Genomic DNA, 24,863 nt, shown 5'->3' on the forward strand with positions numbered 1-24,863 from the left:
GTATCCAGAATGTGTATCCATCTCTGCTCTTTACGCAGAAGAAATTCACACATTCTGGATACTATTCACACATTCACACATTCTGGATACTATTTCCCCTCGGGGATTGAATAAGGAAATTGAGTGGAACTTATTTACATAATCGTATATGCGTTTTGATTGGCTCAGGTTTTCTGACATCTGATTGGTGGAACAGCTTGGCGCCTTTTTTGACAGCTTTAAAGCCCCAATACTCCATTTTGACTTGCGCTCCTGTTGTTGCTAAAAGATTGGAAGTAAATGCTGTTTAAAATATTTACAGGTATGTTCCTTTTCACTTTAGAGATTTTGGATGTATCACAATGGTTTATCGGTATGTTTGGCTTCATTGCACTTAGTCCTTTTTAAAAATTTTGTGTTAACAGATGGTTCTTTGAATGGTTACGTCCCTCCCGAAGCAGCCACCGCGAAACGCGGGTCCGCGTCGGGGGACTTAAGACGTGATTTGTTTAAATACATGGAGCTGCCGCTCATTATAAAGATATATAAAATTTCACAATAAAGTCTTTTGAAGATATCTACGGACTAAGTGATATATTTTTCTACACTCCTTGTTATGAACATGTTCTTATGTTCACCACGCTCCATTTTCAAAGGTGGTTGGGCAGCGTGCTGTGCAGGCAGCATGCAGGGTGGCTGGAAGATGAAGGATTTTACTGGCACTCCTTCCCCACCCAACCCAGAGATGTAGGAGTCAGGACGCCAGTATCTCCTTCAGACATGCTGTCTGTTTTATGGCACTTTGCCAAAACAGGTTGTTGCCCACTGGTTTATAGTGAATTTCTAGATAAGATACCTCAGTAGTGCTAAATTCCAGTATCACCTAAAATGACAAATTATCTGGAAGTTTTCAGCAGGGAACATTTTACACGCGTGCTTTACCTGTATAAAAATGGCTTTTTAAATTGCCACCCCCTGATGCATGTGCTGTTTTAGCGACACGGGTGAAAAGGACATGGGGTTAGGTGGTGATTTTTGTTTGGAGATCACGGCGCAGACTCTCTGGCACATGCTTTGCACTGCGGACCTGCAAGCTGCAACCGGGGCCTGGAAATTGTCCTCTAAAGGGTCTTCTGTTTGGCCCATGGGCTATTTAGCTCTGGGCCCTGGGAATTTGCTTCCGATGCACGGTGAGAGCAGCCCATCCATGCTCCAGATACTGCACCCACAGCGAAAGTGGTTCATCCCGGAAACCTCGACTTCTCTTACCTACCAGTGAGAGCTCCTTTGATACCAACGCTGCATCCCTTCTCCCAAGATCCCTTTTATTTCAGCACCCCCCTTCTCTTCCCCTCTTCTTAATGTGCTAAATGCAGAGAGAGATCCTCCATACCTGGGACGGCAGCTTGCACAGCCAAGTAATTCCGTGCAGATGCTTAGGTGAAATCTCGATTTCCTCCTACATTGTGAACCCATGATACAGAAACACAGGCACGCAGAAGCTGCTCCTTACAAATAAGAATATTTGCATTTACTTTTTTTATTTCCAAAGTACAGTAAAAGTCATGAATATCACATCAAAATTAAGCCATAAAACTCTGCATACAGGATACCAAAATATACAAACTTTATACCTAAAGGCAAGTAAAAAATCTACAACAGTGCAAGTCAACCTAAAATATCAATAGGCCAGAATATGGCTGTGGATATGACTGAAGGGGGTGCGGTGCACTTCTGGACCAGCTGACCTCCCCCACGCCCCGGAAATCGCTAATTCAGTGTATTGGAGATGATCGAAGTGACTGTTTTCCCAGGGCACTTCAGTCCCACCAAAGGAGAGTGGCCCCCCTGGCCAAACGGACCCCGGCATTTCAGATCTCCGCCCTTTGTCGAGACAAGCTGAGCTTACTGGAAGTGCGTCGTCCCTTAACTGGCTCAGGCAGTCCGAAGCAGCATCCGCGTCGCTTCTAATATACTGCGGAGGAAAAGCCGAGAGGTCGGGCTTCAGGAATCCATCGAATGCAAATATGGCCAGATCCAGATATCTGGGCAACTTTATCCAGCAGATTCAGTAGGTCTTAGCTGGGTGAAATTATAGGGCTATATTTGGTGCACTATTTCCCCCCGACCGGCTTTACCTGGCTAGTGCCGAATAACAGTGCTAGCCGGATAAACCTAAACCCCTCCTGAAACGTTCCCCTGCCTTGCCTTTTTTTTTCATCTGGACAACATTTAAGCCAGGTAATGACCCCACCGGGAGGGAAAAATGGTGCTGGTGAGAGGGGCAGGGATTTCAAATCTTGGCTAACTTAAAAGGGGCCGGTGCAGTAAGAGGCGAGTAAAAAACCCCCGCGTCCAAAATGGGTGCCCCCTTTTTTTTTTTAACTTGCGCACAGCCACGTCTCGGGGGCACGCGGTGCAACATTTAAACGAGCCGCCGCGTTAAAAAAGGATGCATTAGGGAAGAGTTCTGCCTCCCTGGCCGCTCAAGTGCATCGGGCAACCCGGGAGACGAGGCCCCGTGCGCCCACGGTTGTGACAGCGCGGGGAACTTTCCTTCCACTCCCCCCCACCTTCCCCTTCCCCTATCTAACCCACCCCCCAGCCCTACCTAAATCCCCCCCACCTTTATTTTGTTTTTTACAGCTGCCTCTGGCAGGCGTAACTTGCGCGCGCCGGCCAGCTGCCGGCGCGCAATCCCCCGGCACAGCCGCTGTGTGGAGGCCTCGGTCCCACCCCCGAACCGGCGCCTCGGCCCCGCCCCTTTTTCAAAGCCCACGTCCCGGGGCTTGCGAACATCGTTGGGCCTATGCAAAATAGGCTCGGCGCGCGTAACCCCCCCTGCGCGCGTAACCCCCCCTGCGCGCGTAAATCCAGCCGGATTTACGCGCGCAGGGCTTTTAAAATCTGGCCCAGAGGATCTTTACTGCACAGGAAGCAAAGCAACAGCCAAAGATCAAGGAGGAAGTTAGGCAGAGAGTGGATGGGCCTTCCGGTCACCACCTGCCATCCTGCGCCGTGTTTCTATGTGAATCAGTTCATTGGTATTCTTTAGTTTTAAGCAGGGGTGTGGTGCACGGTCTGCTCTGTCTCTTTAACAGTCTTGCATAAACGGAAGGCCCTCATGTCTGCTTCTGGTAGAGGGGAGGAAGGTCTTCCGCTGGGTCCACTCTCTTTTGCTGGCATGGAAGTGCGCACTGGAGAAAAGAAATGCTCCTGCTTATTCATACGGTGGATGATTCAGTCAGTCTTTAAGGCCGGTGTCTGCGGTGCACTCCATCTAACTTCTAACCCTTTAACTTACAGCAAGAGCACTTTGGGTGGCAGTGAAGGCACTGCTGGGCCAGGGGAGGTTCGTTGCATTCCTTTTACGGATTCTTGCTGCCGTGCCTCACGGGGCTCTGAGCCAGACAGATCCACTACTGCTCTGTTCCTGCCTCTGTCCCGTTACTGAATAAATATCCCAGCAGCTCTGGGAGACACTGTGCTACTGAGAGTCGCTTTCTGTTCAGGTGCCAAACCAAGGTCCTGCCTACTTGGTGCTAGGGTGGCCCTGTCCTGTGGTTTTACCCCAATCTTAACTTCCCTACAAAAAGCAAGACGTCAGGGTCCGTGCATACGCCTGGGACCGGATCAGCGTCTTGTTAAAAAGTGGACCCAGCTCGCAATCCCACTCCCATGGAAATTCACCCTCCCTTAGAATTTCTTTTGCAAAAACAGGGCCATGGCTGGATCGACTAATCTCCCCACCCCCAATGCAAAAATAACTTAATTATTTAAAGAAAAAGGCACTGCCCCATTCTGATTTAGATTTCCTCAAGTGCCTAATTGTGCAGCATTTTGGAGAAAAGCTTTGTACTGCAGAATAAAGAAGAATAATTTGAATCCAAATGACACCATTAGGTGTTACTCCGAGTGGGTCAACACGGCACCTACTGGTTTAAAGCTAACAGCCCTGGAACTGAACTGGCATTGTCCGGCAAGTAAATGTGCAGGCAGCTGCCGGCTAAGGATGCTCTCATCCAAGCCGCTGAGGGCAAGGCCTGGAAAACTGGATCAGCAGGGTACAGGTGTGTCTGCTTTTTCAGTCTCAGAGAGAGAGGGGCTAAATTTTCACAAAACCGATCAACAAATGTTCATACTGAAGTAAGAGGGAGTCACGATTTGTGAGCCCCCGAAAAGGCACAAAGCACAAAACAGTACATGCTTGAGTCACTTTTCAACAAATAAGCGTCAACTATTTGTGCAACACGTAATGCCGGAAAGATTTCAGCAGACGCATAGGGTCAAAGTGGACGCTTAGATTTCAGAGGCTTATCACTATCAAATCATTCTTAGATAATAAATACATCCACACATGGACTTTGAAATCTGACTGGGGTCTGGTACTGCACACAACGATCATTCAAAGGCTGCGCGTTCTTTTTTCTTGGCGACACTTCAACAGCGTACTGCAAACAGCCAGTTGTAATATTTATCGATCAATGAAAAATGTGAGTGCAAAACCATTATTTGCAAAAAGCACACCAGCGTAAGAGTTCTGCAGAGCTACTCAACGGCATGTCTCAATTTTCTTTTAACCCATATCATTATTTTCATCTCTTTTGGCATCAGACTGGTGACTTCCTTGTGATGCCACAGCATATAAAGACACATCTGTGCTTCACCCGCTTAAAATGTTCCAGGATGTTCACAAGTCAGCAACTGCTCCATTAAGTTTTAGCGAAAAGCACCCCGCCCTCTGCAATCCAGGTACCCTACAGACAAAATGCAGAGAAAGCTCAGGTTGTGCCATGTGTGTAGCTGAAATCAAGAGTCAGGTGACATCATTGTATCATTCAAACTAATGGCGTCGGCTTCAGAGGAGCACATTCTAAGCTTCATATTTAGGAATCTTTGTTTCCAGCTTTTATTTTATTTTTCCTGGGAATTTATCCGTTTTTATTACAAGGGATGCCTTCCCGGAAGAGGAGGTGACGACCGAGAACCAGTAATGGAATTCTAAAGGGCGTGGGATAAATGCAGAGGGGGACCCCTTGTGGTCAAAGGAAGGAAAGGAAGATCAGAGGGTAACCCGCAAGGGGATAAACCTACACGGCATGGCAGATACTCCTTGCTGGGCGGACTGGATGGACCACCTGGGTCTTTTTCTGCTGCCAGTTACTATCTTACTAAGAACAAAAATGATATATATTACCCAATAAAATGACGAGCTTCCTTTTTTTAAAATTTTTCTTGTTGTATTAAGCACTGAAAATTTCCCAGGAAAAATAAAACAACAACTGAAAACGAAGATCCCTATCAATATCTCATCTTCCCTCCGCAGTAATGGAGTATGGGAAAACATTATTTTACCAAGCAACTGAGATGGAAAACGCTGATGTAACTGTGCAGAATGTTAGTGCTGTAAGGGAAAAGCGGCACATCATGGTACTATGAACCCAGAGGGTGAAATGCGATGTAACTTAAGATCTGGACGTTTGTAATATTTCCTCCTGAAGATCGGACTCAGCTTTCTGTGGCTTTTGCGATGGACTGGAAACTGGACAGCTGTTGCCTGTTGGGCTGTTCGAAGGTCTCAGCTTTACAAGGGAATAGGTTCGTCATCAGACCAAAATTCTGAGTTGTTGCAGAGACTTTTCCCAGGACACCTTTCTCGAGTTGCTCCACAGATCTGGTGCCTCCTAGATTTCTATGACCAGTCGGCCCTCGTCGTCACTGCTCGAGTCATTATATTCCACCCGGGTCTGGTTCCTCATCAGCTCCAGGCTGCGTTTCTTCAGCGTTTTAGAAGGCTTTTCTGAGCTGGCGATGGACTCCGGGAGGCTGAAGGGTGACATACGGGACTCTGAAGTGGTCCGTGCCATTTCAGGATGTCTCCTTAGTCTGCTGGACACCCCCGAGGAGGTTCTAAACTTTCCCATGCAAGCCTGGGAAGTGCTGGGTGTAATGACTTTGCTTGCTGCTTCCGTAGACGTGTGTGAGCTGGTTGCAGAGCATCCTTCCACTGAGGTCTTAGAATGCCTCCTCTCAGGGGCGGTCACGTGGCCAGGCAACGTGCCCTGCTGTGGAGATGTGCCTATCTCACTTCCTCCATCTTTCCTTTCCAGCGTTGACTGGGATGGGTTTAGTGCAGTCAAGCTCTGCCCTTGTGACTCCACGTTAAGTTTTCTTGGTTTTTCACTCTTGACTTTTGGCTCCAAAGACGCTAGGCCTACCACTGCTGAGTCAAGAGTTTGCTGTTGTTGGAGCCTGCGTGTCTCTTTATTATCCGGGTAGGAAGGCCAGAAAGATGAGTTCAGAAGGTCGGACTGAGGGTTTTGCTTGGACTCTGCTGTAAGCTCTTGGTGAAGCACAGAAGGCAGAGCTGCTGATCTGTCGATGTCTAAAGTTGTGCCGGCTTGTGGTGCCGAGGCAGCCTCAGCAGAGGAGGCACAGGTGGGGGAGCTCCCGCCTTGCGGTGACGACGCTGCAGGTGGCCGAGGAGCCAGATCTGAGATCATGCCTTCATCAAGTAGCCCCAAGCTCTCCTGGAGGTGTCAGAATACAACAACAACAAAAAAGAACAGGAATTCAATAAACATGAAATTATAGTCAAAAGCAAATGCATGCTAGGATTTGGCTCGGTCGTGAAATAATGTGATTAAAAGGGAGACTAAACCGAAACATATCTGGTCAGTGCAGTTAGTGTAGCTGTGTTTAAAAAAGGATTGGATAAGTTCTTGGAGGAGAAGTCCATTACCTGCTATTAATTAAGTTGACTTAGATAATAACCACCGCTATTACTAGCAATGGTTACATGGAATAGACTTAGTTTTTGGGTACTTGCCAGGTTCTTATGGCCTGGATTGGCCACTGTTGGAAACAGGATGCTGGGCTTGATGGACCCTTGGTCTGACCCAGTATGGCATGCTCTTATGTTCTTATGTTCTTATGTACTACTAATGCTGAACGCTGGCCTGGTCAGGACAATCTCAGCCTGCTGTGATGTAAAGTCCAAGGAGTCAATTTTCAGAGGGTTTAGGCGCATAACTTTGAGACTCAGGCTCCAAAATTGGCCCCTTTGAAACCTGATTAGGGGCTGAGTGGCTAAATTTAAGGAGCTACTATTTTCACGAGGCCCTGCATTTAGCTGTCTAAAAGGTGGGAGGCTGTGGGGGTGCAGTCAGATCAGGGGAGGGGGATTCTCAATACTAGGGCACCTAACTCAGGGGTCTAAGTTTTAGGTCCCTAAGTCTATGCACATTTTCAGCTGAAATTTGAACTGAAGAGCCTAATTTAGGCACTGAGGCTTTTTTGCAAATTGCTCCCCTAGCGGCTGGCGTTTATGGAGTGGAGGAAGAGACTTCTGAGGAGAGCACTAGGACATAAACTGTGTGTGGGATCCTGGGCAAGCCACTTTGTCTATGGGACCCAGCAGGAAACAAGGCCTTAGACTTAACCTTATTAACAAAGAACTCTGTTAGGGGTATCACAGAGCATTAGTGCAGCTCACAGCAGAGCCAAGAGTGTATTACACACAATGCCAGTGCTAGCACTGCCAGCATTTCAAGCCTATAATTCAGCATAATCACTGCTCTTCACCACCGCAACCAATCGCAAACCATGGTTCCTTTGTCCGTGTCACAATTAAGCAATAGGACCCGACAAAGGAGGCACATTCACAGCAAACGGGGGTCAATTTTGCACTCTGGCTAAGCGCCCAACCTGGGTGGCCTGATTTTGGCTAATTTTCAGCCATCACAATATAGTAAATGAAGGCAGAAAAAGACCAAATTGGCCCATCAGCCTACCCTTTGGGTAGATAAACTCCCCCCTCCCATGTAGATTTTAACAGGGCCACTTTGCTACACAAACATTGGAGAGAGAGAGGGGGGCTCAGTCTTATACTCTCTAAAGGGAGCACTTTGAATTGGGGTGAGTTTTCGGGAGTTGGACTGGGGTTGGGAGGGGGTGGTGTTACAGACACATTCAGAGATATCCTTTGTAAAATTAACATCAGTAAAGATTTTTTGACCTTATAAGTGATGAAAAGGAGTTGATTCGTACAATGCAGCTAGCAGAGACTGCAGGATACAAATCAGTTCCTCTTGTTAGAATCTTCATCACTTATAAGGTCAAAAAATCTTTACTGAATATCAGACTGAGCCTTATAAGGAGGCTCTCTCTCTCCCTCTGTCTCTCTCTCCTCTCTCTCTCTCCCCCCCCCCCCCTCCTCTATGTTCACTGGACTCCTGCACCTACTGAGGAGTTGTTGCAAAGTTACGTGCGTAACACGTGTGCAGGGTGAGGAAAATTAGGAGTTACATGCGTCAGTGCAGGTCCCACCTCTGGAATGCCCATGCCCTGCCCCTTTTCCACCTACTATTTCTGGGCACGCATACCTCAATGTACGCGTGCCCTTCCTGGCTATTTAAAATTTGCATGGTGGTGGAGAAGGGAGAGTTACCTCTTTGGACAGCAGCCAATCCAGCACCCATTCCGGGGGTTCCTGGCCCCGACGGTGAGCACAGCTGCTTAATTATTGCCTGTACACGTCATCGGAGAGGGACTGGCTGAGAGTCTTTAAAGCCAGCCCATCAGCGGCGCGCAGCCGACGCCGGCGTGCTGCCTAAGCCACGCGCACCAAAGGGGCGTGCGGCTTTGAACATTTTTTTTTTCTACTTTTAGCACTTGGTAAATGTTCTTGCTCTCCCGTCTATTTCCACCAGCTCGGGTAGCACCCAAGCAATAGATCCAAGACTACAGAAGCTTCCGGCTGTACATGAGTAGTGCCAGAAGGCACAATTATTTCCTTAAAGCCACACCCTGTTAGGAAATGGAGGGCTAAAGAAAAAGAGGCCCTGCCGGGACCACAAATACCAGTTCTGGGCCCGATGTATGCACACTTACACCGGGGTACGCTACAACCGGGTGAAGTCTCGCTGAGTGAGGGAAAGGAGAAAGGATCACCTGACCCATCTTTGGAGTTATATACCACCCTATCCCCAGTAGAGTGGAGCCCCCCAAATAACCCCGCTGAGACGAGGCCTCAAATCCAAACACTGGAACTTCTGGAGGTGGGGGATGCCCGAACTCCAGACGTTCAAGGAGGAGAACCATCACAGGCCATAGTTAGTCTCCCTATGTTTTCATCAGGTATTGGGGGTGTAATCCGCAGCACTTCACCAGAGAAGAAACCTGGCGAGGAATATGTGCTTCCTCAGCTTTCGAAGATGGAGCTGATAAGACCAACAACTATTTCACTTGATTCTATCTGGGATGCTATTCAGGCATTAAACTCCAACATTTATAATCAGATGGCACCAGTGTATACATATATGGGAAAAATGGTCACATGAATTGAGAATATGGAAAAGGAAATTGTAGTTGATAAAGAGTGTATTTCTAAAATTAAATCAGATTTGGGGAATACTTTAGCTTTTCAAAATGCTTTAATGAAGGAAAATCATATATTAAATACTAAATTAGAAAATATGGAAAATGTTGTAAGAGGGAGAAATCTCCGGTTTATCAATTTTCCTAAGAGTCAGTTCATATCTCCGAAGGAAATGTGGAAGAAATATGTGCTAGAGATTCTAAAGATCCCAGACCGGGCTTTACCAGTAACTTCAAGAATCTACTATATTCTGCCTAGTAAGAGTAAAAAGTCTATAAATGGTAAAGAGAGTAATATTACTCCTATAATTGATCCCCTACAGTTAAATCTAACGGAATTATTGGAAACTTCCCAGAAAGATCAGATTACTGCTGCTACATTAGTGGTCACATTCCTGCTTGAAGCAGATAAAGAGTGGACATTAAAGGTGTTCTTTAGACATAGAATAGAGACCTTTCTGGGTCTTAAGGTGAATGTTTTTCCAGACCTTTCAAAGGCCACTCAGAAAAGAAGAAAACAGTTTTTGTTGTTAAGACCCAGAGTTATGGAAATTGGAGCCATGTTTTTGATTAAATTTCCCTGCAAGTGCCTCATAAAATATCAAGGAATGTCATCTGTTTTTTACCAACCTAACCAACTTTCAGCTTTTTTAGTGGGGAAAAATATCTGACCAGGAAGCTCTTCTCCTATAGAGTGAATGCTAAGCATGATATTTAGTCCACTAATGAGAAATAACGTACCTAAATAAGAACATGTAAGCTTCTTTTTCATTCAAATGTAAATTGTAAGTTACAATTTTCTTTTCCTCAGGTTCAAGTCTTGTGATCTATTATTGAGGACTTGATTTGAGTTACAAATGGTTTTGAATATTTGAACTTATGATGTATCAATACCTTTATGTTAGTATAATTACTATGATGTTTCTCTATTTTTCAAACAAGAAGTTTGTCTCTTGATTTTAATTGTTAAACATTAATAAAATAAAATTCGCATAGCTCCTGCATGGCCCACTTAGGCGCATAGGGCCGGATTTTAAAAGGGTTATGCGCGTCGCCGGACCTATTTTAAAAAGGCCCGGCGACGCGCATAAAGCCCCGGGACACGTGTAAGTCCCGGGGCTTTACAAAAGGGGCAGTCTGGGGGCGGGGGCAGGGCCAGAGGCCTCTGACAGAGCAGCCATTGCCGCTGTGTTGGAGGATCGCGCGCCGGCATTGCGCCTGCCCAGAGGCAGGTGTGAAAGGTAAAATAAAAATTTGGGGGGGGGGGGGTTAGAGTAGGGCTTGGGGGAGAGTGGGAGGAAACCTTAGGGGAAGGGGTGGGAAGGTCAGGTTAGAGGGAAGGGAAGTTCCCTTCCAGGCCGCTCTGATTTCGGAACAGCCTGGGAGGGAACAGGGGTAGGCAGTGCGGCTTGGCGCGAGCAAGGTGCACAATTGTGCACCCCCTTGCGTGCGCCGACCCCTGATTTTATAACATGCTCGCACCTGCGCGTGCATGTTATAAAATCGGGCGTACATGTGCGCGCACCGGGTAGCGCGTGCACATGTAGACCACGCACTCCTCTTAAAATCTACCCCATAGGTGGCTGTTTTTGCGCACGCAAGGCTTTTAAAATCTACCTCTAAGATTCTTACAAGAGCAACACTAAATGCAGCACCCAGATCCCTTCCAAGTCTTACTACCAGGTTTTCAAATAATCCACAAAGCTACCAGATCTAGAGAAGCCACTGGCCAAAATATTCTCTTGGATATTTCGTCCGCCTTTCACACTACTGACCACTCAGTCCTTCTTACTCGCCTTGGTTCTTTGGATATTGCAGGTTACTGTCTTTTCCTGGTTCACTGCTCACTTGATTAACCATTCCCAATAAGTCTGTCATGGCTCTCAAATTTCTTCTTGGCCCCTGCCCGCCCCCATATCTGGTATACGCCAAGGTTCAGCTTTTTAATATCGACCTGATCCTTCTCTGTAGCCTGCTTGCGAGTCTTGGGGTACGCTATAAATTATATGCTGACGACATACAATTCTTTTTTCCTTTAAAGACTTCTTGGGTGCTCCCTGAAAATTTCATTTCTTTATGTCTCTCCACTATTCATGATTGGTTAAAACATAATAAATTTGCTCTTAATGTCAATAAAACAGAAATGATTATTCTCTCACGTTTCCTTGCTACTAATCTTACTCAGGTATTAATTTTCAAGATTAAGCCCGACTATTAGAGACGGAAGGTTCAAAATATAACAGTGAGTATTACCGACAAAAAATTGATCGTAATAGATAAGATGAATGTAGATGTAACATCTAGTTGGTGTCATAAAAATAGATTGTGAGTTAAATGCGGTTGTTCCTCATATTGTAGAACCTGTCCTGATGTAGCGTTAGCGAAACGTTGACAACGTTGGCTGAGGAAACATATCGTTTCATGAGGCACTTTCTTGCCAAGAGGAGCAGAAATATCATTCTGGAGCAAGTTGAAAGGTAAGTGCACAATTGGGGGTAGATTTTAAAAAATGGCGCCCTCGCGTACTTTTGTAGGCGCATCAGGCGCAAACAAAAGTACCCTGGATTTTAGTAGATACGCGTGGCCGCATGGAACATAAGAAATGCCATACCGGGTCAGACCAAAGGGGGTTGAGGAGAGAAGGAGAGTATCTGAATTCAAGAAAACATGAGACAAGAGCAGGACATCGCTGAGGGAGAGGAAGGGACTCTAAAGCTGAGCAGGAGATGTGGATGGGAGACTGGATGGGCCGCATGGTCTTTGTCTGCCCCCCATGTTCTTTGTTTCTGTATAGGTTCATCACTCATTCTCTCATTTCCATCTCTGATTTCTCATCCCACTAACTGTCTTTTCATGATTTCTTTTGCTGCAGTCTTCTGTGTCCCAACAACTCTTGAAAAGAAGCTGACTGTATGTCAGGGAACACGTTAGAGTCGGAAGGATGTGGCTGACACAGTGTCAGGTTAATGAAATTACTTCTGAAACGCGTTTGTGTGCTTTGCGAGCTCTGTTCTGATGAACTGAGCACTGAGAAGAGTATGAAGAGAGCTGAGGGGGGGCCTCACTTACTTGCACCTCTGCATTGTCTTTTTCCCTGGTGTGGTCTGAAAATATTGGTCCAAAGTGACGATCACTCCCCTGGACCACAGTCTTAGAGTCAGAGCACGGTTCCACCTGCAGGCTCGCAGCTTTCTCTGAAAAGGAAACTGAAGAGATTTCAGATGGGAGCACGGAAAGCCTGCCAAAAGAAATGTTTCCTATGAATTGAGGTGAGGAGGGGGTTGTAATTCATGTATTTCTTCACACAATGTTTCACTTTTTTAGTGCAATTCATATCATTTATATCCCATTTACCATATAACCTCATTTACAGCTATGAAAACTCTGTTTCCAATATGTTAAAGTTTGCAAGCAGAGCATATAAAAAAGGGTATTGCATGAACATACATGCTCTGTAACGCATTACAGCTCAAAACGGGATGCCTTGGTGATAGATGAAGACACGGGGAAGTATTTCAGCCTATGCTCACCTTCAATATGTAGCGCATTGCAACAAGACCCCCAGTGCAACAGTAGCAACATCGCTTCTTGCACAGCGGTTACATAGGCAGATCTATGTAGCTCCAAAAAATAAAGATTAACTATCATTTCCAAAACATTCTCCTATCCCACTACATTATTTTGACTGGATGCAGCTACTGCTGTTAGCGTGGATGTACTTCCCAGAACCATTGAGTTTCAGGGGACCTTTAAGCTGTCTACTTAAGAGATGAATTGACCTAGAGTAAAAAAAAAAACAAAAAAACCACACACACACAATCTGCAGCTTCATCTAAAGAAAATTATTTCCCAAACTCAGAATATGGCAGGTAAGGACTACAGCCTGCAAAATCCAAAAGAACTTCTACAGCTCAGAGGAAACAGATCCGGTTCATCTTTTAACACAAAGTAACTTTAAACTATGAAGTGTCTAAACTTGCAAGTTTGTTATTATAGGACTGCTTCAAAGACATGAGGCTGCCTCCTGCAGTGTGAAAGATGGTTAAAGCCAAAGACTCGATGGGAAAGCTCCTCTAAAGCTGTGCTTATCCCAGACTGCACTTCTAGTTTGGGTGTCATAGGTGCCTCCTGGTAAATTGGCAGTCGGTGACCCTTCACCGCAGGAAGCAGAGTCACAACAGTCAGCAAGTCAACGGGTGACAGGCGAAGATGACCAAGGCACAGCAGGAAGGTGAAAGGGTTACATCAAGATAAAGGCAGGAAGAAAATCAAAGCCCCGAGACACAGGAAAATTTAATGTTAATAAAGTGACTGAAGCACAGATCAACATTTCAAAGTCACAAAATCAGAAGCTGGGTGTTTTACTTTAAAGATGACCTTTCACGCTTGCTCCAGCGTAGCAAAAACATGAGAGAATAAGCGCGCCAGTGGTCCGAGTGGTGCTTTTCCTACTTCTTTCCCTATGAGTTGCAAAAAAAAAAAAAAAAGAGAGAAAACGAAGTTCACATACGTGTAAAAAAGTAGATTTAGATGCACACCAATCGCCAACTCACCCTGTTTGTGTACTTCCTGCTGCTCCTACATACCTAGCCAAGGTGTCTCTGACCTTCTAAAGAGAAGGAAAGTCGCCCAGTCGCTGTAAAAGTGGGCAGCATGTGCTCAGAGAGAAGCCCCCCCAGGCCCTGGCAGCACAGGAAGAAGGTTTACAGAAACCATTCCTTCCGCGACGTCTTGCAGAACGTCAGGGTTCCAGCGCAGGTGCCATTTTTGGGTGCTTCCTGTTGCCCCAGACGCATGATTCATGCACCTTCAACAAGAAACACCTCCCCCTCCCCCTGGAGAATGGGGAGAGGGAAAAACAGAAGAACCCAGGGAAGGGAAATGGGGGGGAGGGGGAAGAAAGGAAGGTGTGAGGGAATTCAAATATAAAAATATCTGGGAACTTTGCCCTCGAAGTGTTCTCCTATCGGATTATTTACTTCCAAAAATCTTTAAAGATACGAACGTGGGGATGAAAAGGAAACCTGCAAACATTTCAGGTGAAAACTGGAACTTGCATGATATTTTAATGGCTAAGACATAGGAAACATTCCACACCTGACTGCCAGAAATCAATATTTAATCGAGCTTCCGCCGTGATGGTGTCTACATCTCAGCCCCTAAAATGCAGGGCCTCCTGTAAGTAATTAGCACTACAGCGAAATCACACAAAGCAGCCCAGAGAGCCAGCAAAGTGTTCTGCACCAAATATGGACAGCTGGCAGCCATCCAGGAGTTCACACGCGCCAAAACGTTGAATGGGTCGTGCTATGTTTGTAACTCCGAGTTTTTATAGCAAGAATTCCAACACAATACAGACACCAAGAAAAGACATGATTATCCAGTTAACGCAGCAAAGGGTGCCAAGACATGAAAACTAGGTCAGAATCTGGAGCAAATACAAGCCTCAGCTTTCAGGCCGTGCTCAGCCAGCAGAGCGCCTATAGCAGAACCACAGGCAGCCCTTCCACCTTCAAAAGTTTAGCATTAGTGCACCGGGGCCTGCCGCAGGGAACACGCCCTGCGGCACTGGCTCTTAATTCGCCATACCGATCTTCCCAGCACGCTCTACTCAGCTGCACATTGAAGATTCACTAAACCAACAGGGGGGTTCATACCCAATCAAGCTTAGAGTAAAAAGGGTGCACACTGCAGAGATAACAGTAAAAAGTTGGCAGGTTATTCAAAGGAGTACACACTGCACTGATAACCCTGACACGATGCTAATTTATACGTGTACAGTAAAGTCTTTATTTTTTTTCTTAGTATATTATGGTTACAGAAATATGAATGTGATAGCACTGCTGCATTTGGAATGCTTAGCTGGAATTGTTAATAATTTCCATAAATCAGGACCTCGGTAACCATTCAGCTACAATGCACAGGAACGAATGGGAACGTTACCATTTCATGAACGCATTGTAGCCTATCAGTGCTATTAAGAAAGGCACCCAGGTTTGCTTTGACTGGGAAACTTACAGATACAAAGAAGCAGTAATGATGGAATAAGCACGCTGTTTTCCATCTTACTTTATATTATCATTAACTCTGATGAGCTGTTAATAGCGTTCACTGGAAAACAAGTTTTTAGAACAAGGGATTATACTATGTAGCTGAAAGGGGGTAGACTTAGGAGTAACATTAGGAAGTATTTCCTCATAGAAAGGACAGCGAATGCATGGAACAGCCTCCCAAGGAAGGTGGAAGAGGCTGAAACTGTCGCAGAATTCAGGAAAGCCTGGGAGGGCTCCTTAGATGTGAGGTAAAGCCTAAGATGGGGCAAGATCTGCCCGATCTGTTGTGTTTGTGGCACTGTGGACCCTTGGTCGCAATGGAGATGACTCCGCCCATGGGGAGGAGCCCCGTGGGGAACCACTGCGATAGGCTGACACAGATAGCAGGCACAGTATGGACAGAGTCTTTATTGAACTGCTGTAGATAGATGGTGAAAGCAGGAAGGTAAGGCACTGATCCACAAAGTGCCAGTACGTTCCACAGGCTCGGAAGTGAAGTCTCACCCAGATGTTCACGATAGGCGGGAGCCCGCAGTGCGGGTAACGCCGCGGCTGGTGGATGAAGTTGGAGCGCCGGATCGTAGAGGTACTCACAGAACGAAGGCGTCTTCCTGGTGGTAGAGTGGTGGGACCGAAGGTCCACCGAAGGTGGATAGGCCCTCGAGGAGCGAGTACCCAATGGTCCAATATCCCGAAAGTAGAACAGAGAGAGAGAGACTCCCGAGGAGCGGTTGTGTTAGTTAGTGAGGAACCCCGAAGGGAAGTTGGAAGCGAGAGACCCCCGAGGAGCGGGTGTCTAGAGCTTCTTCCTGGAGCGAGGCCCTCAGAGTGAAAGCGGCGTCTAAGCGAGCAGCTTAGAGCAGTCAGAGTAGCGAAGCGAAGTCTTTGCTAACTCAAAGGAGGCTGAGGCGGAGGCTAGATATACCCGGAGGTACTGACGTCATGCGGTGGGGCCGCCCCCGAGGTTCCCGCCATGACGTGTATTTGAGCGCAGGAGATGTGCGCGCTCGCGTTCTAGGAGGCCACGGGAGTGAGCATGGCGGTTGGGGACGCCCATGCTGGTTTGGAAACACCAAGGCACTCGGCACCGGAGGCAGCCATCTTGCCCAAAGAGAGAGAAAGGGAGAAAAAGAGGTAAAGCAGAGCGGTCGCAGCCGTCTGCGACCGACAGACGCAACATGATCAGGGACCCTGTGGCCCTGAAGAGCACTGTTTTCTCTGTTTCTGTGTTTTCTCTCTGTAACTGAAGTCATCAAACATTAGAACAGGTCATGTTTAGCAATGTCACTTAATTGCTTTTTGTTTGTAAAGGGCTATATTTTTTTATGCATTTATGAAACAGGAAAATGAATCCTTCCAAAACATCCCGAGGTCTTTTTTGCTAATTTTAAGGTACATCTTAGTCAACAATGTTCATATTGGTCTGGAAGAGGAGGCAGTGTTTCCTGCCTGGTGCAGACCAATGGCTTAAAGCCAGTCCAGGTCCTTTCTCTGTGAATCGAATCGGGCAGCCGCAGTCCAGAGTTTCTGCCCGGATCAGACCCGAGAAATGACAGAAGCTATTTCTGTCCGGTTCTGGAAGGCTCCTGGGAAAACCCGCTGCCAGGCGGCGGAGGAAAGCTCTCTGCCGCTCAGCGGGACGTTCTGTGGCAAGGGCGCTCCCGTTTCAGGCCTCAGGAAGAGAAGCAACTGAAACAACAGTGCCGTCTGCCTCGTCTCCCTGCTGGAGCCGCTCTCTGGGCCTCCTCAAATACCTGCGAATCCTAAACCAGAGCATTCTCGCCAATAAACGGATCACGCAGATTCTAAATGTTCCAAAGATCAGCTGGAGGAGAGGAAAGCTTTTAATACAATACTGGGCATTTAAAAAAAAAAAAATGAAAAAGATTCTGTGCAACGCTGAGGCACCACCTGGCTATAAAACCATCGCCTTTTCCCAAAGAGGGGAGAGATGGGATGAGCGGAGATCTGGAATCTGGGGAAGGTGCAGGATGAACGGCCCGAAAAAGTGTACAGAAAAGCAGAAAGCTTTTCTGTACATCCTCCGACTGAATAATGCACAGGAACTAAACCTTTTTCCATGGAAAGGACTCTGAGAAACGAGTGGTGCGTGAAGGGGGATGTGGGGCTTCAGGAGGAACAGCAGCAGCAGCAGGAAATCATTTTTCACAGAAAACGTGGTGGGTGCCTGCAATGCCCTCCCAGAGCAGCTGCTGGAAACTCAAATAGCAACAGATTTCAAAAGGGGATGAGAGAAACACAGAGGGGTGGATACTCAAAAAGCAGCCGTTTACCTAAGTTAGCCGGATAGACGGGATATTCAGCTGCATGGCTATGCTGCTGAATATCCCCGAATAAATCGCTGTATTATCTGTTGAACTTTAGATCTGCTTTGAGCAGGTCTAACCGAGATGGATAATTTATGTGGCTAAGTCTTATTATTGCTACTTATCCGGATAAGTTATCCAGCTAAGTAGTGCCGTCTCATTATGCCCCACTGCCTGTCCCCAAAGTGTCTGGCTGAGAACTTACAGGCCAATGCTGTAAAGTGCACTCAGCTGAGTGCACTGTTTAACACGCTGTTGGATGTGCGTCCACAACCCCTTATACAACAAGGCGTTTAGCACATACATAATGCTCGTTCAAACCCCCCCCCCCCCCCCCCCCCCGAAACTAATAGCGCTCATCACGTGCAATTGCACGGATACCGAAAAAAATGTGCACCCGATCCGCACATTTTATTCTCAGAAGCTCAATTTTACGAGCCTCTGTCTTCCTAACCCATGACTGGCAGCCGGCTTGGAAAACGGACGCCCGTAAAATTGAGCATCCGTTTTCTGAACCCGCCGACAGCCACCTCTCCTGGGCTTCCGCTGCTAAGGAGACGCGAGCCTCCCTTTTAGTGCGACCCCTCATTTAAATACAGGATCGCGTGCCCAGGAGAGGCGGCTGGGCGCGTGTTGGGAAAACATGGAGAACCCGTTTTCCTGTGCAGCTTACAGTATCGGCCTGTTAGCTGGAGAAGTGACTCAACTGGCTGTGCAGCAGCCGCTAAACGTAGACAGATATTCAGCGGCTGCTACTTAGCCGGATAAGTCTGACTTATTTGGCTAAGTAGGGATTGAATATCGGGCCCAGAGGATCCATACTTGCAAAACATGAAGGGATAGCGTAAGCATGACCTAGTGCCACCACAGGCCATGCCGGGGGGACGGGGAAGGGGACACACACGTAGTTAAGAGCTAGCCTGCATGGAGCAGCAGTTACAACTCTAATTGCAGTGGTGTGACTGCAACAGCCTTCCAGAAGGCACTGGGAAAACCTGCAAGGAGAAATGGTTTGACCCAAATTATGGAGGTCTAGAACGGGTAGATGTGAATCGGTTATTTACTCTAGGGGACACTCCATGAAGTTAGCATGGGGCACATTTAAAACTAATCGGAGAAAGTTCTTTTTTACTCAACGCACAATTAAACTCTGGAATTTGTTGCCAGAGGATGTGGTTAGTGCAGTTAGTGTAGCTGTGTTTAAAAAAGGATTGGATAAGTTCTTGGAGGAGAAGTCCATTACCTGCTATTAAGTTCACTTAGAGAATAGCCACTGCCATTAGCAATGGTTACATGGAATAGACTTAGTGTTTGTGTACTTGCCAGGTTCTTGTGGCCTGGATTGGCCTCTGTTGGAAACAGGATGCTGGGCTTGATGGACCCTTGGTCTGACCCAGTATGGCATGTTCTTATGTTCTTATGTAACTCGCTCCCTGAAGCCTTAAGAATGAGCACAGATGGTAAAGAATTTAAAAGGATCCTAAAAGCGTTCCTCTTTAAAGAGGCCTTCTTTACAGAATGCCCTTGGTACAGCAGATATAAGACTCTTGTCCTAATCTCACAGCATGAGGACTTATCAGGCTCTTCTTTCCTGTGCGGAGTTTGATTTATTTATTTGATCCTTTCCTATTTGTTTTTAGCTATGGCTGTGATTGTCTATGATTTGATCATATTCATTTGTAAGCAGCATTGTGCATTCCATGTAGTCTGCAGTTTATAAGATTTCTAAAATAAAAGCAATCACAGTGGTACGACTGAAACGAGATGGCAAGAATGCCGCTGGGCGAAGCCGCACAGACCAGCGGTTACCACACGCGCAGCAGACAGATGGCTGCAGCAGGCTTCCAACAAGGCATTTTCATGTTCTTTATTTATGATTTTATGTCACATTTACATGACCTTTGTTTTATTTATGATTGCATTGTGTGTTTTATGTCACATTGTTTTATGATCTAGGTTTTTACTGCTTACATTATGTATGTGTTTTGTATTGGAGATAGTGCAGTCTATGAATTTTACAATAACTTAATAAATAAATAAAGGCACAGGCAGTGGCGATTACCACACTGACAGTAGAGGGATGACTGCAGCAGGCTTCCAAGAAGGTACTGGGGTAACCCAATTGGCATTGCCATGATTACAAACCAAACCTCAATGAGCAGCGAGAGGCCGGATCTTTTCGGCAAGCAGCTTGGCTAGTGTGTGGAACATTATAAAACATGGAAGGGGACTTGAGTGTTGGATTTACTGTTTGACTTGCCTTGTAAGAATCTCAGAAGAAAACGACAAGGTCCGAAATGGCCGAGTAGCAGAAGTGATGGAACCCGGTACTTTAAGAGATTCTGAGCTTATTTGGGACTGGTGTGGCGAGCAGTGAGGCGTAGGAAAGGGACTGAAAGTTCAGGTAAAAGCATGGGAAGCTGGGTTGAGTGTGGGAATGTATCTGCTCCTCTATCCAAAGCGGAAGAATCTTAGCTGGGCAGACCGGATGGGCCAAGCTGGACTATAAACACGACATGCAAAAGAGGGCTGAGCACCTCCATAGACGTGCATAAAGAAGGTGCTAAAGCTAGACCCCCTATATTCAGCGAGTACAGACTGCACCTTACACTGGGGCACCCACAGTTAGACCAGGTGTAGAAACAGACTAAGGCGAGGCACCTGAGTGAGGGCAAACAGTGCTGCAACTCAACACTGAACACCTAACATCATTCTCCAACTTTGGCCCTGCCCCTTTTAAGACACCTCAGAGCCCAGCAAATTGTTTTTATTTCTGAAGTCTAAGAGGTCAATATTCAAAGCCATTTAGATGGATAACTCACAAGTTATCCATCTAACTCCACGTTATAGAAATATGGAATCCTGGAAAATGATGGCAGAAAAGGACCAAATGGTCCATCAGTCAGCCCAGAAAACTTATAGTAGCATCTTCTGCACTATACAAGTCACCTCCTTTACTTAGTTTCCCAAACCGTCAAAGTCAGGGCTCTTGTTGGTTGCTGTCTGAGTTCAGTTCCCTGTTACCCCCTGCTGTTGAAGCAGAGAGCAATGATGGAGTTGCATCCAAAGTTATCAGTCTTATTGGTTAAGGGTAGTAACCGCCGCACCAGCAAGTTACCCCCATGTTTATTTGTTTCCTCCCCATGCTTTTTTGTTTTTCCAGACCATAAAATCCAATGTCCTTGTTGGTTGCTGTCTGAATCTAATTCCCCTTTTCCTCTTTTCCCCCTGCTGATGAAGCAGAGAGCAATGATGGAGTTGCATCAACAGCATGAAGGCTTTTTGGTTAAGGGTAGTAACCGCCACCCCATCAAGTTACCCCCATGCACTCTTTTCCTCATTTCTATCCTTTAGTCTTTAGGAATTCACAGTGTTATCTTTCACTGTTTTCATCTTCACCACCTCCTCCAGAAGGGCATTCCAGGCATCCACCACGCTCTCCGTGAAGAAATATTTCCTCACGTTCATTCTGAGTCGTCCTCCCTGGAGTTTCATTACGTAACACTTAGTTTTACTGATTGTTACGCCCGTCGGTCGCTGACGGCTGTGACCGCTGTTGCTCACCTTTTGCCTCACTGCACTGACTCCGTTGGGTAGACTCGCGGCCTCTGCCAGCTATCGCTGACCTGCCCGCCCCTTTTCCCGGGCCTCTCTGGATGGCATGGACGCTGCTGACCGCCATCTTGCCCTCAGCGTTCCTTAGGCGCACGCGCTCTCGGGACAGTCTTAAGCACATAATGGCGGGAACCTCGGGGGCATTCCCCCCGGATGACGTCATTCATCGTGGACTCTTAAGCCGGCTGGCCCTGCCTGCCTACGACTTGGCAACGAGTTTCCTCATTGCTGAATCCGCTTCGCTCACTACGGCATTCCCGTTCCAGCTCCTGCTTCCTCGGCGTGAGATGTCCCAGGTACCCGCTCCTTGGGGGCCCTTTCCTCGTCTCTGGATATCTGCTCCTCGGGGGGCCTTTTGCCTAGGACCCCTGCCTGCCCCATTCCCTGGAGCTTCCTTTGGAACCATTGCTACTTCTACTGTGAGTACTCCGCTTTCGGAGCATTACTGCATCATCTCTACTGGGAAATCCTCATCGGTGTACCCCGCTCTGCAGACCATTGCCATATCATCTCTATAGAATAACCCTCTTGGGTATACCCCACTTGACAGACCCCGTGTTCCCTGTGTCTGTGTTACTTTGCTGTGACACTTCCCGCTCCGCTGGCAGTGTCGCTCTACTTCTCTCTGCTCCCTTTCTCCAGTGCCTGCTGTTCTACACACCCAGCAGCTGACACCTTGCATCCTGACGGAGAGGCTCACGGGGCTCCTCACCTCGGCCCAGGACCCACCTACCCACAAAACCTAACACTGATTTCTTTCCAACGGAAAAGGTTTGTCGATGGTGCATCATTAAAACATTTCAGGTATCTGAAGGTCTATATCATATCTCCCCTACACCTCCTCTCTTCCAGGGTGTACATCTTCATATCCTTCAGCCTCTCCTCTTAAGTCATTTGATGGAGACCCCCCCACCATTTTGGTCACCCTTCTCTGGACCGCCTCCATCCTATCTCTGTCCCTTTTGGGATACAGTCTCTAGAACTGAACACAATGCTCCAGGTGAGGCCTCACCAAGGACTTCCTTTTCCTTACTGATTATTACTCTCTCTGTGCAGCCCAGCATTCTTTTGGCTTTAGCTATTGCCTTGTCACATTGCTTCGCCATCTTCAGATCACTAGACACTTTCACCCCAAGGTCCCTCTCTTGCTCCGTGCACAACAGCCCTTCACCCTCCATCACATACAGCTCTTTTGGATTACCACACCCTAGATGCATGATTCTGCACTTCTTGGCATTGAATCCCAGCTGCCATATCTTTGACCACCATTCAAGCTTCCTTAAATCATGTCTTATTCTCTCTACTCCTTCCGGCATGTCCACTCTGTTGCAGATCTTAGTATCATCTGCAAAAAGACAAACTTTGCCTTCTACCCCTTCTGCATTGTCATTCACAAAGATATTGAACAGGACCAGTCCCAACACCAATCCTTGCAGCACTCCGCTTAACATTGTTCTCTCTTTAGAGTAGGGTCCATTTACCATTACACACTGTCTCCTATCAGTCAACCAGTTTGTAATCCATGACACCATCTTGGCGCTCACTCCCAAGCTTCTCATTTTATTCACAAGCCTCCTATGCGGGACTGTATCAAAAGCTTTGCTGAAATCCAAGTAGATCATATCGAGCGCTCTTCCTCGATCCAATTCCTTAGTCACCCAATCAAAAAAAACCAATCACATTTGTCTGACAGGACCTTCTCCTGATGAATCCATCCTGCTTTGGTCCAGCAATCCTCCTGACTGTAGATAGTTCACTATCCTTTCCTTCAGCAGAGTCTCCATTACTTCTCCCACCACCGAGGTGAGGCTAACCAGCCTGTAGTTTCCAGTCTCCTCTCTGCTCCAACTCTTGTGAAGCAGGACTACCACCGCTCTTTTCCAATCACTCGGCACCAATCCCGTTACCAGGGATCTATTGAACAGGTCCTTCTGCGGAGCCGCCAGCACATCTCTGAGCTCCTTCAGTATCCTGGGATGTACCTCATCAGGCCCCATGGCCTCGTCCACTTTCAGTTTTCCTAGCTCTTCCCATACATTCTCTTCTGTAAATGCAGTTTTGTTTACTCCACCCCCCTCCATGTTCTTGTTAACTAGCTGTGCATGGTGGCTATGTGGGGGTATATTTTATATTATGTCATAGAACACTACACACAATCTGGTGAAGCAAAACTTAGTTTACTAAATGTTGTAAATATATGGATAATAAATCAGTAAAGTAATATCAACATTGAATACAGTATCACTGTAAGCTATACATAAATCAATACAAATAAATAGGAGAAGACAGTACTACAGATAGAACATTAATCAAAGAATACTAAAGAACAAAAGGACGAACACCTCCCTTATACGCCCTCCTCATATAAGTCAGTACTGTTAGGAAATCCGGATGATTTTTTGGGCCCGGAGACTCTGAAGAAAGAACCAGCTATCCCACTCTCTGTTCCTCTTCAGCTCATCTAGGGAGGAGGAATAGCCTAGTGGTTAGAGCAGTGGACTATGAACCAGGAGACCAAGGTTCAAGTCCCACTGTCATTCCTTGTGACCTTGGGCAAGTCACTTTACCTTACCCTACATTGCCTCAGGTACAAAAATTTAGATTGTAAGCCCTCTGGGGTTAGAGAGATACCCACAGTACCTGAATGTAAACCGGTGTGATATCTCGATTGAGATGAATGTTGGTATATAAAAAAAATAAATAAATAAATCTAATTAAAATAAGCAAATGCTAGGCTTTATATATCCCTCTCTGCAAGTTAGGTGCTTCAGTTTGCACTTTTACCCAGGAAGATATTTCAGTACCAGTCCTTTGATCTCCCATTTGGTAAAGGACATCAGTTTTTTAACTTATTATCAGCTCATTGGGATGGGTACTAGGGTTTAGAATTTGATCTTCCCATGTGATAAGAAATACCAAATGTCATGGCCTTTGATGTTTCCAGGGACCTCAAATGTTCCTTGTGGCCATCCCTGCTCTTTATCAGCTCACTGGTGCCAGGAAGTCTCAGAAATGAGGGAAGAAATGGTAATAGTGTCATGCATTTGTACAATCTTTGTACTTAAATTATATGCAATATATTGATTCATATGTATCAATCATTGGAGTCTGTTCTGATCCATAGCTGTCTAGTCGTGTTACAAAGTCTTCCGGAGATCTAACTAGCTTGCCTAAAATTATCCTTTCACACCAGCGACTGTCCTTCTCCAGTATCTTCTTTCATGAACACTGAACTGAAGTATTTGTTTAATATTTCCGTCATTTCTTCCTCTCTCTTCACACATTGATCCCTGACCTTTCTCCTTTCTCTGATGTATCTGAAAAATGTTTTGTCACCTCGTGTTACCTCTCTGGCAATCCTCTCTTCCACTTGACTTTTTGCTTTCTTGATTACTTTCTTCGTTTCCTTCAGTTTCACCAGATATTCTTCCTTGTGTTCCTCCCTTTGGGATCCTTTATATTTCTTGATTGATGTTCTTTCTGCTTTTATTTTATCAGCCACCTCCTTTGA

At 46.4% G+C, this 24,863-nt stretch overlaps 1 protein-coding gene across 2 annotated transcripts in view; it reads right to left on the reverse strand.

The window, feature by feature from the left end:
- Positions 1-2,808: 2,808 nt before the first annotated feature.
- ZNF831 (zinc finger protein 831) overlaps positions 2,809-24,863 on the reverse strand; it is a 68,255-nt gene continuing 46,200 nt past the window's right edge. Inside the window, exons 5-6 of one of the 2 annotated variants that reach the window (XM_029613400.1) lie at positions 12,427-12,551; positions 2,809-6,509 (exon numbers count right to left, since the gene is read on the reverse strand). In XM_029613400.1, coding sequence (XP_029469260.1) covers positions 5,664-6,509; positions 12,427-12,551 — 971 coding nt within the window. In that variant the 3' untranslated portion in view covers positions 2,809-5,663. Of the gene's footprint in view, positions 6,510-12,426; positions 12,564-24,863 lie in introns of both variants that reach the window. The other variant, XM_029613399.1, reaches the window with a different exon arrangement.

The sequence above is a fragment of the Rhinatrema bivittatum genome, chromosome 8, assembly GCF_901001135.1.
Source record: "Rhinatrema bivittatum chromosome 8, aRhiBiv1.1, whole genome shotgun sequence".
NCBI classification, from domain to species: Eukaryota; Metazoa; Chordata; class Amphibia; order Gymnophiona; family Rhinatrematidae; genus Rhinatrema; species Rhinatrema bivittatum.